Source organism: Nuphar pumila, chromosome 16 (genome assembly GCF_984573655.1).
Source record: "Nuphar pumila chromosome 16, dmNupPumi1.hap1.1, whole genome shotgun sequence".
Classification (NCBI taxonomy): Eukaryota; Viridiplantae; Streptophyta; class Magnoliopsida; order Nymphaeales; family Nymphaeaceae; genus Nuphar; species Nuphar pumila.
Window position 1 is genome coordinate 62,779,742 of NC_143264.1, and position 18,001 is coordinate 62,797,742.

At 38.2% G+C, this 18,001-nt stretch overlaps 2 protein-coding genes across 5 annotated transcripts; one reads left to right on the forward strand and one right to left on the reverse strand.

Annotated features, from left to right (window-relative positions):
* The first annotated feature begins 506 nt into the window (after positions 1-506).
* LOC149813346 (sec-independent protein translocase protein TATB, chloroplastic-like) lies at positions 507-7,083 on the forward strand. 2 transcript variants are annotated; one of them, XM_089992220.1, is made up of 6 exons: positions 507-757; positions 878-999; positions 2,010-2,069; positions 2,342-2,468; positions 6,245-6,364; positions 6,689-7,083. In XM_089992220.1, exons 1-6 carry the CDS (start codon positions 550-552, stop codon positions 6,742-6,744), a joined length of 693 nt encoding a protein of 230 aa, XP_089848346.1. In that variant the 5' UTR covers positions 507-549; the 3' UTR covers positions 6,745-7,083. The 2 variants fall into 2 exon arrangements, with proteins under 2 accessions (XP_089848346.1, XP_089848347.1); XM_089992221.1 differs by having other exon boundaries at positions 521-757; positions 878-948.
* A 970-nt stretch (positions 7,084-8,053) lies between these two features.
* LOC149813347 (ATG8-interacting protein 1-like) lies at positions 8,054-17,191 on the reverse strand. Of its 3 annotated transcripts, none has more exons than XM_089991817.1 (5): positions 17,057-17,191; positions 16,341-16,383; positions 14,151-14,669; positions 13,654-14,003; positions 8,054-8,340 (listed from the first exon to the last, which is right to left on the reverse strand). In XM_089991817.1, exons 3-5 carry the CDS (start codon positions 14,650-14,652, stop codon positions 8,242-8,244), a joined length of 951 nt encoding a protein of 316 aa, XP_089847943.1. In that variant the 5' UTR covers positions 14,653-14,669; positions 16,341-16,383; positions 17,057-17,191; the 3' UTR covers positions 8,054-8,241. The 3 variants fall into 3 exon arrangements, with proteins under 3 accessions (XP_089847943.1, XP_089847941.1, XP_089847942.1); XM_089991815.1 differs by having other exon boundaries at positions 13,654-14,006; positions 17,057-17,189; XM_089991816.1 differs by having other exon boundaries at positions 13,654-14,006; positions 16,341-16,379; positions 17,057-17,183.
* Positions 17,192-18,001: the final 810 nt, after the last annotated feature.

Sequence of the window (18,001 nt, forward strand, 5' to 3'; positions counted from 1 at the left end):
TTACAACAAATGGTGCGCCATTAAAAGGTGATCCGCTGGCAGCATAGGACTTTACTGTTTAGGGCAAAAACGAAATGTTTGGACTTTTTGAAGAGTTAAGATCATCCTTCCTTTTCTGAATGAATGATATTTTTGTTCTTTTCTTAAACTTTCGTTTCATGACGAAAATGACAGAAAAAAGTACTTAAGTCTTTGCAACCACACCGAACTCTGATGCTAAGTGATGCTGATACATACGAGGATACTAGTTCGACATTTCGGACCTCCAAACACAATTGTAGCAAACCTTGCATCTTATAGTGAATAGTAAGCATAAGCCACCTCCAAACACAACGCCCTTCCCATTTTGGGTACAATATTATTATTTTTTTATTTTTAAATTTGTTAAAAAGTAAGCATCAACGCATGACACGTGGGAGGTAGCTAATAAAGCCTTAAAAGCGGGTCTTTTAGATAAAAAAATATTGTTACTGTCCTTTGGGTTCTTAAAGGCTGGTCGTTTGGAGAAAGCCATGGAGAGTTGAGCGTGTATCTAGGCCGTATATTATCATGGCCGTAGCTGTAGTCTCTGCAGCAGCCTCATTTCCCCAACTCCTTTCCTTCCCAACATCACATCCAAAATCTGCCTTTGTCTCCTTTCATGCCCATTTTTCCCTCTCCCAGTACTCCAATCTTCTTCCCTTCAAACCATTGGCACCCTGTGATGGTCCCATTCATTTGGGTTTCTCTCTAAGGCAAAGAAGACTGAGGAGGACAGGTGCTCATTTTGCCTTGTTGGTTGCAAAGTGTTGTTTTATCATTACCTTTTTATGGGTTTGGGTTTCTTGGGGTTCTTTCTTTTGTGAAATTAATGTTTGTACTTGATGGTGGATTGCAGCAAGGAGAACGAAATTCAGATATGGGGTGGCTTATGCTTCTCTGTTTGGGGTTGGAGCTCCGGAAGCACTGGTAATTGGGGTGGTCTCTTTGTTGGTCTTTGGTCCTAAAGGCCTTGCTGAGGTACCAAACTGATATATGCGTGTTTGATTACTTAAACCGCCCATTCGTTGATACCACCACCACCAATGAAAGGAGGACGAGTCTTTTGTTTTAGGAAACGATGCTTGTCTGTGTTTCTGATAATGTGATTGGAGTGGCATTAGTCTTTCTTATGTAAAAGCTTTTTCTCTAACAGGCTTGCATAAGTATGAATGTTTACCTGCTTTTGGTTGCTTCCCATTTTTATTTCAATAGTGTCATTGAAGTTTTTCGGCAGCCCTGTTCATTTCCTTCTCTTCCACTCTAGAGGCTTAGTTACTCCAAAGAAATCAATCACTAAATGCTGTGGAATTTCAGGACGTGTATGTATCATTTACTAGAAAGAGAGCATCGCTTCCTCTTTTTTCATCTTTTTTTAGTTTGCTCTTGAGATAGTAAGATTCGGAATTGAGTCCCCGATTATTAATAGCACTGCTGAAATTTTGTGACAAGAAATTATTTAATTGGTCTGCTTCTTGAGGTCCTATAAACTTGATCATTCTTTGAAAGGTGCATCCTCAGATATCATTGTTGGACAATGGCCCATTTGGCAAAGTCGTTTTCTCTGTTGTGGGTGAATAGTGACTGCAATTGCAATAGAGAAGCATTGTCCTTTTGTTAAAAAGGAAAGAGTTATATTTGGGGAAAATAGAAGCTTGAGAAAATTGGATAGAGCCAGGAAAATATGCTTTGGAATAACTTGATTCAGATTGATTATTTTGGCATCCCCGACATTCGTGGCGTGTAACTGACTGATTTATGGTTCAATTTGTTCCTGTTGTACTTAGCTTTTATAACCTGTTGGAATAAGTAATTGACTATTTGGCATTCCCTCCCCCCTTATCCATTAGATAGGTCTTCCATTCGCTCCACTACTAAGGCCACAGTTGCCCACCTTGGAGTTTGAACTCAGGATGTCCGGGCTATGTACACAGACTTGTTTCCTTTTTTGTTACCAATACTGTTTTTTGAACCTATTGATATAAATGCAGGTGGCCCGTAATCTGGGAAAGACTTTGCGTGCTTTTCGACCGACAATACAGGAACTTCAGGTCCGTATTTTAAATATGATATTTCTTGTTCCTTATCTTTAATAATATAAATCATCTATTACATTTACAATTTTCATTTTGTAAATGCTGAGATTTTCCACACACACGCTCACTTGCACACATGTAGGTATGTTTATATGCATTTTACATCCATGGCTTTCATGTGTGACAAGGCATAACGAGTTTATCATAGTTGTCAAAGGGAACATTCCATTATTTATGAGTTACAAGTGGATATTGAGCTGGGACTTTGGACATTACTTTTGACACAGGATGTGTCAAGAGACTTCAGGAGCACACTTGAACAGGAGATTGGACTTGATGATGTTCCACCACAGCAGAATTATAGAGCCACTTCGACATTCATAAATGAGACTCTGAAAGCTTCAATGGACAAAAGTGAGTGACTTCTTTCCTTCTTTGTCATTTCATTATTAGATTTAGTATTCTATTCCAGGGATAATCAATCTTATTAAAAATATAAAATCAAGCATGAAAATAAATGAAATATCTGTGGTAAGAGGCTAAGAGCAAATGTACCTCTGCAAGCATAACCTATGCAAGTTTTCAAAGTCAATTAATTTATCCATTGAAGTGTTAAGCCTCCATACAGTGGCATTTTATAGAAATTCTTAGGTCTTGCCTCGGTGTAGTTGCATAACAAAATGTAAGGTCAAATCTTGTGATGTTCTTTGATGATGAACAATAGTGCACCATTTCACTTTATCCACCGTTCCTGATCCTTCAGCCCATAAGAAGTAGAGCAAACTGACGAACTCTGTTTATTTAAGACAGAGAAAACCTAGTAATCTTGTATGGACTGACAACATCTGGTTTTTCTAAAAAAAAAAAATTCTGAAAATGATGCAATATCATCTATGGAAAAAGCAGTATAGTTAATGGTGGCAACTCTAGTAAGCATCATAGTTGTTTTATTAGATAAGAAGAAGTTCTTAGATAAGGTTAGACAGTATTTAGGCCCCAAGCTTTACAAGGTTTTTGCTAATCTCATATCCCACAAGCAAGAGACAATATTTGGGGCGTAAACACTTTATTTCTTACAAATATATTTTCTATTATTTAATTAATTTATTGTGCCAACACTTCGCCGATAAAATGTAAGAAATATGAAAGTTTTCAATTTATCATGAGAATATGGTGGCCGTTATTTTTCTGTTTAAACTTTTGTCACTATGGCTGGTTCATTCTGAACCTGTTCTTGCATATCCATCTATATTTTTTTTTGCTGGAGAAAATAGTCTCCTAGAAAGGAAAAGATTCTGCAACTTAGATCCAGATGAGTAAAATGGATAATTTCTATGCCAACTGCATCAGATGGATTGGGCGTTAAGAGCATAAGTTTTCTTAAGATCACTTATTGCAAATAATGATTGCGATGGTAGATCACTGCTAAGGAGATTGCTGGTGGGTGGGAATTGTAATCATGCCTCTGGGTTTGGCCTTGACACTAGAAGGAATCATCTTCATGGGAAACCTTTTCTAGGTTGCACTCAAGGAGATGGATATCTGCATAGCATATCAGCCAGGGTATGTGACCACTTAATCATTTTTTGCTAGATCCATGGTTGCACGAAGAACCTTTTTCTCATGGCTTATCGAGATCACTTTATGTGGCACTAGATAATGATATTTTTGCTTGTGTTGTTGGATAATGAATTCGTGGATATATTTTTAACAACTACTGTTAGGTTGTGATCTCAAACCCAGATATTCTGATGACATTGAGCTCCCCATGTCTCAACTACTGTTAGGTTGTGATCTCAAACCCAGATATTCTGATGACATTGAGCTCCCCATGTGCTCTACCTACACTAGCATGTGCAATATGAAATTGGACCATGTTCAACCATTGCATGGCCCAAATAAGGGTGCTTCTTGGATAGATGTGCACCATCTCAATCTCAACATGGTGGATATGCAAAACTCATGGTTTATTCTAGGCAAAATCTTGTATATGGCTTTTCTCTATTTTGAATTCATTTTGTTTCCCTCTCAACTCTCAAGAAGGAAAAAGAAGAAAGAGAGAGAATTAGGCATGACTCATTGCAGGTAATGGTTCCAGTCCATATATGACCCTTTGTTTAAGATCTAGAATCCAATTGTTTCCAGCAACTGTTGCTTCAAGATCTTATTCAATTTATTCTCCTGCAAATTGACAGTGAGTTTTTGATGTTTGATTCACATAGAAGACAATGATCATGGATCTCCAATTTATGTCTTCTTCACTTAAATGTTATAATATTTCTGGTCCATGAAGCCACCATTCAACAGGTTGTTGAATTATTATCTCCAGCTGTGTGGCATTCAGCATCAAAGAAGTATACAAGAAGAGGGTTCTAACCCTAACCATGGTGAATCAAGTCCCATTGGAAATGAAGGTGAAATCAAAGGAGACAACAAATGTACATGGACCTTTATTCAACGCAAGCCTTTTTCCATCCAAACTTTAAACAAGATGAACCTTGTTCTAAGTAGTTTGGTAGAACTTCTGATCAGCAACCCTGCACATATACTAGCAAATGAAGAAATGAAAAGCTTGAAATCAGTGCAGCTAGGTTAAAATTGTCTTGCTATGGTTGATTCAAGTCTTGCCATTAGCATCACCTCAGATACTGTTTGGTTCTTTGTCACTATGACTGCTGCAAAGAATTGACCCTTGTTATCATGTTTACAATCTTTGTTGGCCTCACTATGTCAAGATACCTCCTTAGCGAGCCACTGGTACTGGATCATTAGTTGAAAACGGAGGAATAGAAAGCAAGCCACTCTCATCTAAGGTGCCTTAGGAAGTCTACTGGGATCCCTTCCAATTTCCATTGTGATGTTATCATAATTATAGTTACCTAACTTAAAAAGAAATGAAAGTAAAGAAAGGGAAAAAGGAAGAGAAGTGATATAAAAGAGCACAGTTTTTACTGTGAAATAGCTGAAAAGTGTGATTAAAAAAGGAGTCAAAAGTGTAAGGAGATCATAACTATATATATATATAGAGAGAGAGAGCAGGTGTAACGTTGAACTCACAAAGATCTCGACGTCGAACACACACACACACGTTATTCAGAAAAATGATCTTTAGCGGTGGTCTTGAGCACCGCTAAAGCATTTTTTTCTGCCAGACGTTTAAGCGGCAGTCAGAAACCTCAAGGGTCTTTTTTTACATGCTTAGTGCGCCTTTGCGCATCCGCCCTTTGATTTTGGGCATCCGATGATACTCCCGCGTGTGTGTCATGCAGCCTGTTGTGTCACTAAGCTTGTCTGGGGTGGTTTCAGGTTAGTTATATTCTTTGGTGGGGACCTGATAAGAACAAACCTTAACTAGGCTAGTCTATCAAACTATCAAGCAAGCCTATAACCCAGTCAAGTGTGTGTGTGCGCGTGCGTGCAACCACCATAGGGCCTCTCTGAGGAGTGGGTTGTGAATCAGGCAGCCTGTTGTGTCACTAAGCTTGTGCGCGTGCGTGCGTGCGACCACCATAGGGCCTCTCTGAGGAGTGGGTTGTGAATCAGGCAGCCTGTTGTGTCACTAAGCTTGTCTGGGGTGGTTTCAGGTTAGTTATATTCTTTGGTGGGGATCTGATAAGAACAAACCTTAACTAGGCTAGTCTATCAAACTATCAAGCAAGCCTATAACCCAGTCAAGAAATAAATAAAAAAATATTATATGGAGATGGCTTCATACCAGGTTTTGGCCTGATCAATCCCAATTACCTTGCCTAGCGAGTTTAACAGGAGAACCGTGGTCCTAACTGTGTGCCCCAATTCAATAAGACTGGACCTTAAACCCAAGTCAACCTGTCAATTATTGTGCAGGGCCTTGTTGGATTTGGGTCACCCAAATCCCAATAGGCTAGTCCTTATTGGTTCACACATGGCTGTCTGGCCTGACAACATGGTAAATCAATTGACTCTTCATGGTTTATTCAGCTCAATCATCGGTTAGGTGATTGCAGTTCCAGAGGGGTGGGTACCTTTTCAGACTCTTGGATATCCAGTGTCAGGTTCCCTTCCTTTGATCATCAGGTTTTTATCATTGAGACTGTGAATGAAGATACGGAGTTTGAAAGTGTCATTGCCATTGCTGTCTCTGTTTCAATTATTATTTTTCTTGAGGACTTTCTGTGGATCGCTTAAAGAATCTTGGCATAAATTGTCAGATGGCCCTCCAGCTGCTGCAAAACCTTATTCCAGTGAAGATTATCCGAAAGTAACTGAAGAACAACTGAAAGCTACTGCTGCTGTGAAACAGCAATCAGAACCATCTGCTAGTGATGAAGGTCTCGTTCTCTCTTCCATAGTTGCAACTTTATTTTCATTAGTTGAAATCAGAAAAGGTAAAAGTCACAAGGTAATAGGGAAACTAGTACTAAGCAACTTTATTTTCTGGAAAAGACTCCAAGTTTGACAAATTAATTGGCAGAAAACATGTATGTTTTTTACTAAGTGCTTTCTCAGAGCTATTTTTTCTGGATAAAATACTTCCTCAGTCTTCATGGTTTGCCTATGATCTTATCCCACATCTCATGGTGTACCCATTTGTCAGTTGCTAATTACTCTTCATTAAGAATTACTGTTCTAACTCCTATTATGTAATTCACCAGTTCCATCTGAAACAACTAGTCAGCCCAAGAACCCTGAAGATGAGAAGATTGTGTAACAAAGACTCCTAGAGACTAGCAGCAATTGGGAATATGATGGGTAGCTTGGCACTTTTGGACTAAGCTGTTTGTTTTTCATAAACTGTGGTCTCTGATGAATCCCGTTAAGCACGGCGTTGACAATGGAAGCAGAAAATTCTAGCCTGCATCACATGGAATTTTTTTTTATGAAGCCCATAAATTTATTGTTTGTTAGTTAAAAATGCAAGAGCATATAAGGCTGTAGCTCTACTAACTTTACACAATGTACCTCGATCTGTAATTCTTGTCCTTCCTGGTCATGTATTATTATCATGTTTTGTATACCTAAAACCCTGAAAAGTTGGAAAGCTCTTGCAGATTCTTGGCTCAGTGGAAAATAGGCCCCCGTTAAAATTCTTCTTGATATGAGCAGTCGTTGCACCCACCCAAACGCCCCCCCAACACGCACAGCAGCATTTTAATCATTTTAAGGTCATCTGGTGAGTCTTGAAAATTTTTGAACCCAAGGGTATCTTAGGACTTTAGGCTCTGTTTGGGAGCCAACTGTTGTCGTACCGTCAAAGAGGAGGTGAGAAAAACCCAGCATCATTCATTGTTTGAGAGATAGGAAACAGGGTAATTGAGGGCATTGAGAGTGCATTTATGAATACCATTTCCATAAACCGTCTGCAATTGCAGGGAGGTGGTAGTTTGCAACTGCCATGCCAACGTCCATCTTCAAAGGTCCTCCAGCGGTCTACGACAGTCCTCCAAGCTACCACATTAAACGCATAGGAAGAGCATTTGGAGAGACTAATAATGTCACAAATAGCTTCCAATGGATTTGGTGGATAATTGGCCCAATTTTGTAAGGCGATACCAAACAGCCTAAGTAGGAAATGGGGCTTCTCTATCCTTCATAGATTCCATAGTTGCCTCCCCCAGCTACCTTTGACTACTGGCTCCCAAACAAAGCCTTCCAAGAGTCGCCCAGAAAGAGGTGACTGTGGCCAAAATGTGGCTGAACATTTGTTTGTTTGTTTTTTGTTTTTTCGACATTCCAACAATTTCCTGGTCAACCACTGGCTGGGAAATGGCCAACCTTTTCTTTAATGACCAAAAACTTGAATTTTAGGTTTTTGGTCATCCAAACAGATTAAAAATCTAGTTTTTACTAAACCAGGATTTTAAGCAAAACTGGGTTTCTCAAAACCCAGGTTTTGTAAGTCATCCAGATGGGCCTTTGGTTTGGTTTTGGAATATCGGTTTGGAAGCTTGAGCTCACCTGATCACAAAGTGACTTCAACTTTTGAAGAGAAACACATGGGCTAAGAATTTACAATTCCATGAAAGAATATTTGTATCAATCAGTATATTCCCATGTACTGCACGACTTGACACAGAATATGAACAAGTTTATACCGTGAAATTACCTAAACATGGCTATATTTGTAATAGATGCGCATGGCATTGATGCCTCTCTCTCTCATTCATATTTTGTCGTCGTCATCTCAATGTGTTTGATATAGAGCATTTCATCGCTCAACCGGGTTGTAGTGCAGAACCGGAGCCCGGCGTTGGCCAAAGAGTGCATCTTTAAACCGTGATACAGGAGCCAGCATGCGGCTTACTTTCTGCAATAGAAATTAAAAAAAAATCAATGATAAGGACTGGAAGATAAACATGTTATCCAAAAACGACAATGTACCAACCAAAAAACAATACTGTATAGCAGAATCGACATGCATAGAGAAAATCACCGAAAAAAAGGAAAAAAAAGGGCGGGCTAATGATCTATCACACATGAAAGATAGGAAGAACGATCAAGTCTTTCAGAATTTTGCAAAATAAGATGAAAATTCAAACATCATTTTTTCTTTTTGATAGGCAAGCAAGGGGATAGCCCTTAGGGATTGAAACCAACCCCTCAGTTATGATAGTGCAACCTAACCATCCAGCTATCTTATTAGAACCCCAAATTCAAACATCGAACATTGTCCTAAACACTACATTATCAGAGAAAGGTGCAATAACGCCTGTGCTGGAAGAGTTTTGGCTTCAAAATACATGCTAGATAATAAATGAGCTATTGCCAACGCAATTAGGGTTTCTAAAACCTAGTTGCCCATAAAAAAAACTGTGGTAACCTTGTCCACAGGTAGTACAATCACCTGCTTAAGATGTCATAATATGTAGAAGAGAAAACAGCCAATAAATCAAAATCTGTCATCGAAGCTTGGATGTGATGAATTTGACCACATATGATGAATTCTGCAGGTTTATTCTTTTTCAACCGAGCAAGATTAAATCACAAAAGCAACACCGAAATCCAGCTTCAACAAAGATCTTGGCTCAGCATTGATGTTTTCCTTCCTTAAATCCAAATCCAGAGCACAAATCAAAAGCTTGGCACAACCAAGCTGGCTCAGCTTTCATGTTGTGGCTAATGGCACACCTGTATTACAAGTTGAACGGATCACTGTTCAATTCTAAGTGCATGTTTAAGTCTTGCACTCTACAGCCCTGAACCAAATCAACGAAAACTAAGCTATAACTTGAATAATGTGTTGAGTGAAGAGAATCTTTGTCCAAATAAAAACTGGTAAAAATAGATATCCTATTTGAGCTAAGAAACTTCATAGATTGCTCAAATTTTTATGAGTTGTCTAATTTTCTCTAAGCTTCTAATCAATGCGAAAGTACTATGCTGAGATTTGCAATTTTTTTTTTAATCATACCTTCTCCAACCAATTTTTGTTGCACATTGTCATGAGACTACCATGAACAGATAGGCTGGCTCATGGTACCAAAACCCAAAGACTTGACACTCAACTCGTGTAAGCTTGACTTGGGACTTGGGCAGGTCAACCCAATAACTAACAGGGTCTGTTAACTTCTAATTTATATATAAAAGTAGTAAAATTATGACCATATTGGAAACATACCTATGACATTGTGAAATAGCATTAAGGTAAGTAACAATCAAGAATATTTAATGTTAACTTGTATATAACTTTTTTTTCCCTGCTGTTAACATATGAAATGCTGATTTCTTTTTGTGAGAAATTCCCTTCTGTAACATGTTTCTCTGCTGGAGTTTTCACATTGCTGAATTCCTGTTTAAAAACCCTCTATTGTCATCGCTATTTTCTGCTGAAAATTTTGTTGACAAAACCTCTGCTATCAACATTGTATTATGTTGAAATTCCTTTTGAAAAATCTTTGTTGTCAACGTTATAGTCTGCTGAGTTATCTGTTGATAAAATTTTATATATATATATATATATATATATATATATATATATATATATATATATAGTTTAAACCTTTTTTGGAAGTCAAATTCAGTTTTCTGTAATGTGATGTTTTTGTTTTTCTTAATCTTTTCATTTTGAAGACAAGAATCTTGATTTATTGATGCACATTTTCTTTGGTTATTGCTTGATAGACGTACTGAGCTATGTTCTTCCAACGTTTCAATGCCCATGTCAAGTGTACATTTTGGCGATCGTAGAATGCCATTGTGGTTGAAGGGAAAGTTTTATAGGACGACTATTAGGCCCGCTTTACTATATGGTACGGAATGTTGGGCTGCCAAGAGACATCATATTCAAAAAATGAGTGTAGCTGAGATGCGTATGCTGAGATGGATGTGTGGAAATACAATAAAAGATAAGATTCGGAACGAGGAGATACGTAAGAAGGTAGGCGTTGCACCCATTGAAAATAAGATGAGAGAGAATCGTTTACGGTGGTTTGGACATATTCGACGAAGGCCTAATGATGCTCCAGTTAGAAGGATGGAGAAATGGGAAAATATATTAGTTAAAAGAGGGTCGGGGTAGGCCTAGGAAGACATGGATGGAGGTGATAGGAAAGGATATGAATGCTTTGAACCTCACCGAGGACATGACATTGGATAGAAATGAATGGAGAAGGATTCATGTGGAAGACCCAGAATGATTTTCTTTGTTGGTTCATATCGCCGACCCCAATTGTTTTGGGATGAAGGTGTAGTTGTTGTTGTTGTTGTTATTTGCATGTATATACTTGTGCACATGTAGTTGTGCGACTTAGCTAATGGAGTGTTTCTGCTAACATTCAATATGACACTATGTTCATGAGAAACTGCAAATGTGCAAGTTCAAGTGTACCTTCTAATGCCTTTTGGATAATAGCATCAAAGTTTTCCTGTTTGAACTTTCACAACGAAATGTTCAACCAAATATGTTTTCATTCTTGCTTGCTTTTGAAATGGAAGGACATTGGGAGTGTGCCTGATGGGCTTTTTGGGTACTTTGACCTACGGTCCAGGATCGGTTGTTTGTGCAGCTCGAAATATAGTAAGACCCAGGCGTAATCTGGTCCAAATGGTAAACAGACCTTGGCTAAGGTCAGGGTAAAATAAATGTTCAATGGGCTCGATCAGTCAGTCCTGAGCTCAGTTGTGTTGTCCATATATTAGGGGCTTCCAACTCTAGTTATAAAATAGCAATGCATTGTGCTCTTTAGAACAGCCTATTACATTAGGAGAAGAGAAAAAAAAAAGACAAAAAAAAGTGGGAAAAATATTACATTATGGTTTGTTCCCTGAAATCTAGATTATGTCCTTAGTCACAACCTTCATTCATTACTCAAGTTGTGGAAGCATTGTTGTGACGGAAATTCCTAACTTGTATTATGTTAAGCAAGTGCTCATTCAATTGTAAATCATATATATATATATACTCGGTCACTGTTGAATTTATGCAGTTTGGTTTAGTTTAGTCATAATAGACTTTAGTTTTAATGCAGTCTTATAAGTTATACTTGCAGCTACTAACCTCTAATCACACGAATTTCATAGAAATTGAGTAACAAATTATGCTTGATTAGGACATGGTACTGCCATAAATTTTGCAGCTCTTTATTGATATTTTCTGTTGTGCAAATTTTACCTCCTGATAAGGAGATTAGATGAAACTGGTGGCCCTGAAGTGTGGCATTAATTTCTGTTATAAATTACCTGAATTAAGAATGTTTAATTGGGTTGCATACTCATAAGCAGAACTATATTCTTACCTTGTCATTATGATGCATAAATCCCTGGTATGCCAATGTTTTTCCCAGTGGTACTTACTGCACAAGTGGCAGTAAAGGCTTATACATATGATTATTGAAAAACTCAAGTGGTTTGGTGTGGTTGTGGTATGGTGTGTCCAATCATCAAGGAAAGCACCCCTTGATTTTAATATGTTTTCTTGATAACTGAAATTTAATAAAGAAGTCACACTAAGATTGCACTTTCTTTGTGGATCCGTAATATCGGCAAGCTTTCGAGTCTGTCATAAGGTCTAAAGGGCCTTGTCTCCCACCACGGGAGCGTAGAAGATAACTACGTGGATCTGAGATGACGGTATGCTGGAAAAGCCCATCATATGGTCTAAGAGGACCCGTCCCCCACCACATAGATTAGAGGATTCATGTAGTGACGACTACACCCAGGTTTGAGTCCAGGTCTGGGTTTGAGCCCCGGTGCCCGCGACTCCGTGTCCTCTCGGGGTTTAAAATACACAAAAATGTTTGTTTGAATATACACCCCCTTTAGGCCAAAGAGCATATAGCGACATCGAGGAGTTGTGCCCTTGATTAATGTAAACAGGATCGAAAAAATAATTATGTATAAGTGTAACAAAAATTAACTACAAAGAAATAAGATGCACTCTAAGCCACACGGACTCAGCTAAAGGTCGACGCACCCGTGTCGACACGCCCCGACACGGGTGCGGCTTCGAACACGGGGCAGACACGGTCAACTAAGTGCCGAACTCGATCAACGCACCGGGGCCGAGTCCGTCCACATTTTGGACTCGGTCAACTTTGACCAAGTCTATTTTTGTCCATTTATTAAAATTAATTTGGACTTGGGTTGGATCCGGACCTGACCCAGATCCAAGACGGTATCGGGGTCGGATCTTATTATTGTTATATATATAAATTTTTAAATATATATATATATAGTCGTGTTCCCGTGTCCAAAATTTTTGAAATTGCTCTGCACCCGTGTCGCACCCGCACCCATGTGACATATGATACACTCATGCATTTAGGAGAGCATTGCATGTGTATTGAGTGTTGATTTTCATCAATACCTTTGTGAGTTTTCCCTTATGTAGTGGGATCTGTAGAGTTGTCTGCCACTTTAGAGGAGTGGGCCGAGAGTTCGCTTTTGACTCGTGTTTTTTATTTGAAATTTTTTTGTTTTAGCTGCTTACACTGTTGTACTACGCTAGGGTGTGTTGAGGGATAGGCCTATGAGACTGTTGTTGTCTCACCATATTACTTTAATTGTGTTTCAGGTGCTCAACAGTAGGCAGGCAGAGGCAGACATGCAAGGCTCGGGACTTGGAAGGGTTCTGGGACACTTCTGTTGTAGTTTTGGGGTTTTGTTGTAAATAAATTCCTTTTTGTGAACTTTTGTCAAATTACAAATGAAATACTATTTTGTCTATGAATGTAAAAAGTTTGTTGCACCGAATTGAGTTATGGGTTTTGGTCCGCTTGTTACGAAAGTTTTTTTGATTATCAATTTAAGAAAAAAAAATAGCAAATTTTTGAGGGGTTACATTAATAATGTTATAATCATATTCCCAGAAAGTGATCATTGATTTCAAATCATAATCTTAAGCAAATATACAAAAAATAATGCCAAAAGTGAGATTATGTTTCATTTACAACAAAAGTGATTATGATTAGTATGAGAGAAATTTGCAAATTAACTTATTCCTTGCATCATAATCATGGATTCTAATATATGAAAAGGGAAGATAATGTGATGGAGAAGGAAATATCTCATAAAGAAGACCAGGTAGAAATAGGAATACTGAATTATGAAACAAGAGCCTGCCTTCATACAAAGATACGTATAGCACCTAATATCCTGAGAGAAACTAAAAAGATAAGATTACCTTGTCATTAATGCTCAATTGCCACTTAAGCCGCTGAATGTGCAACTTTTCCTGCTGCCAACTGTGACCTAAAATGACAAGTCCCACCAAAGCTGCAGCAACAAAAACTGACCAGAAAGCATTTGCCTCCCTAGCCTGAGCATATAAAGACAATGCCTGCCTCTTCCACCATGCTTCACAAGGAAGACCAGACCCTTTGCTTTTTATTTCTTCCACCAACTTTGGCGAGTTTGCAGAATCTGAAGCATAATCCACCCGTGAAGCAGAATCTTCTGGCTCTGTTGCATCTTTAAGCAGATCAGCTTCAATCAGTCCACTATCGTTGAAAATGGTTGATCCACTTCTATCAACTTCTGCATAAAAAGATCCAATTTTAGTGAATTTGTGGATACACTGCTCTCCATTCATTCCTGACTGTTGAATTAGTTCAATCCATCGAAGCCCTTCCAAAGTATTGGCTTCTTGTAAGCTTTTACCAGGAACCAAAAGCTCCTTACCGTTTTCATAAAAAAATGGAATTTCATGTGAAGTGCCTGACGCTACAAAACATTTAACAGGTCTCTGCATCTTCCTGAAATCCCAGTTCTCATCAGTTCTCCCAGCTGTTTCCCCTTCTCCTGGGTCCAAGTCATGCATTATCGTGGGATCAACAATTTCACTCCCAGATTCATTACAAATTTCAGAACTGTGGAGTAATCCCTGTTGCAACTTTTGATCAACATTCCCCGAAATATTTTTCAGTCCTCCCATGAAAAGGGTTTCATCAGACACCAAGGGCAGATTCTCATGTTCGTTGGGTGGGAATACAAAATGATCTGACATGAACATTGTGGGTGCACATTCTTGTTGACCATCTGTCAACTCTCCTTGCCTACCACCTTCATCTTCTTCAAGTGTCTTAGGACCTGGAGATGCATCATACGCTGATGCAGTAAGAGATACTACTTCCCAATTCCCACGGGTCAAGGGCTCTATCCCATCCTTTTCACCATCCGCCATCTATGAAGACACCTTTTCTGCAGAAGGAAAAAGAGTAATGAAAACGGCAAGTGATTTTTTTTGGAAATGAATGGAGCAACACCAAAAATGTTGTAAGTTGTAACATCAACTATTACATCAAAACAAAGCAAGCTGTAAGTCAAAATCACAAGTTTTTCAAAATTGAACTCATAAATCCACCATTCTATATCTGCAAAACAAATATGCATCTCCATTCATTGAAAAAATATATGAAGTGAGGGTTAACAACAACAACAACAACAACTACGCCTTCATCCCAAAACAATTGGGGTCGGCGATATGAACCAAAAAAGAAAATCATTCTGGGTCTTCCACATGAATCCTTCTCCTCCAATCATTTCTATCCAATGCCATGTCCTCGGTGAGGTTCAAAGCATTCATATCCTTTCCTATCATCTCCATCCAAGTCTTCCTAGGCCTACCCCGACCTCTTTTAACTAATATATTTTCTCATTTCTCCATCCTTCTAATTGGAGCATCACTAGGCCTTCGCCGAATATGTCCAAACCACCGTAAACGATTCTCTGTCATCTTATTTTCAATGGGTGCAATGCCTACCTTCTTACGTATCTCCTTGTTCTGAATCTTATCTTTTATTGTATTTCCACACATCCATCTAAGCACACGCATCTCAGCTACACTCATTTTTTGTAGTCCAAAAATTAGATGATCATTCCTCAAATCTGTCATCAAATGAGAAATGTCTAATTGATTAACTTAAACCTGAAATTTTATGTTGATCAACAAGGCAACAGAAACAGAATACAATCTTCACTTTCAACGATTGATTAAGAGTAGGGCGTAACTAACTACACCCAAAAACCACCAAATGCCAGAAAAAAGAGGTCTTTAGCGGCAGTCATAACCAACACTAAAAACCAATTTAATGCACATTTTCCACCGATAGGATGCACATGGTGCATCCGATGGCATTCAAAGCTATGCCCAACCCTAAGCAACTAATGCTTCAGAGATCTAATTTTTTCCCCCACAACAAAAGGCATTTTTTTAAATGCCCAAGTACTTATTTCATCATTATCATTTGCAATATAAAGCAGATTATCAACAGCATCAATGAAACCAATAGAAAACACACAAACAAACTCCTAACACATGAAGATATATATATATTTTATCTGCCGACTTCCTTGCAATGCATTTACCAGGTGTCCAAAGGTTCCCTAGCAACCAGTTCACCACACCCACCTACCCACATCTGTGTGTGTAGTAATATTAAGGAACTGATGGAAGAGAAAAAGAAATCCAAATAAGACATTCACCAAAACAAGATCAAATAACTTTAATTTTAACTAATTCAAATAAAAGATAGGTCAAAACGCCAGGACCATTTTCTAAGGTTAGCGAAGCAATCTTCTGTTTTTTGAAAAAAATAAACCATCAGTTTCACCAACTAAACTAACCTACCCATTCAGTTCCTTCCCTTAAACGTCTTAATCAAGCAAGAACACAAAATTGGGAATGTTCAAGAAATAGATCGATCCAATGATTCATCGCCATCTCTAAAACAACGTAAACCCAGGAAATATCAAACAAAACAACAACCTACAGATTACCAGTAACCCTAATTCGGAACTGATTCCATCCAAATTACTTATAATCGGCACAACCACAAAAATTTCACCATCTAGAAAACGTAAAGAACTCACCAAATAAAAAGGAACCACTGATGCCTTCTCTCTGAAAAGCTTCCTGACGCAAAACACGCAAAAAAATTAAACACCAGATCCAATACCACAACAATAAGGAAAGAATTGAACAAAATAACCAGAAAAACTAAACGACAAATGAATCATCAGCTCAATTGCATCAAATCAAACCCTAAATCCAAAAAATAGCCATCTTCTGCATCAGAACCCTAGTGATTCCAACAAAGAGGGATACGAACCCATACATGCAAAATCATAATTACGGCAAAAATTCAGTTACTAAAAGGTCAAAAAAAAAATCAAAACAACAGGAACAAATAGAAGAAAAAAAAAATCGATTTCTTCACCGATTCACAAAAAAAGCTCAAAAATACATAAACTCAACGAAATCATACATTCGAAATAATAATAACGCCAGAAACTCTAGTTACTAAAAGGGGAAAAATCAAAACCAAACGAAAAGAACAAAAAGAAGGAAAAATACGATTTTTTCACCAATCCACAGACTGAAAACCCCAAAAAACAAAAAAAATAGATAAATTAACAAAACACATGCATTCGAAATCATAATCACGCCAAAAAATGAAGCTACCAAATGACAAAAAATCAAAACCAAACCAGAGGAACGAAAGAAAAAAAAAAGAAAGGAATTCGAGTTCTTCGTCAATTCATGGACGGAAAAAGCCAAAAAAAGCGCAAAAATAGATAAAATTTACCCCAGAACTTCGCAACACTAGATTCAATCCAGGATCGGCGAAGGGGTGTAAGTATCTGGATCTCCGATCGGATTGCCGGAGGAGTTTTCCTCTGCTCCTCTCCGCCGGAGAACGGGAGCAAATTTAGAGGGAAATTCTGACAGGAGAAGATAAATAATTAAATTATTAATTATATCTAAGAAAAAGAAAATGTAAATACGTGAATTGACGACAATGTCCGCGTTGGGTGATGGAAATTACTGAAGCACGCTCATGAGTTTGGATCGGGTTGGATCTGGCCATGCAGTTCCTTATCCGACCAAATTAAGGGCATTATTTATGAAATAGTCTAGAGATGTAAATGTGCTGGATTTGGATCTGATCTAGGTATGGTATAATTAGATTAGTAGGATCTAGAATTATCGGATCCGGATGTGGGTTGATCTAGAACGTGTTTATCTTGGCAGCCTATTTTTTCGTGTAAAAGGGTCTAATAGGAATCGGAGATGAAAACCCTTTACTCGGTCCAATTAACTAACTTTATTTAGTATTAGTCCGCAAAGACTTTTAAACGGATTTGGGTCAGGCAGCTGTCTGATTTGATCCGGTATCACTTGTATCGTATTGCATGTAAGGGCACCTTTGAAAATGAGAGAATAGCAAGAAAAGTAGGAGTGGCAAAGAAAAATTCATTACTTTTCATCTCAATCTCAAACTAGGGAAAATTTTGAAAGAAATAAAAGAAACGATTTTAGATAAAAAAAAATCTACAAGAATAGGTTTGAAAGCAAGAAAGAGGCCGTAAAAACTAAAAAGTGATGGAATTTTTTTTTGAAAGGAATTAAAAAAAAATCTACAAGAATGGGTTTTTGGAGCCCACATGGAGCCATAGCCAACCAACCCCGTCTAACCATTTCATCCTTCTTGCTTGGTGTTCCAAATGGCTGACCACCGACGACCGACCAG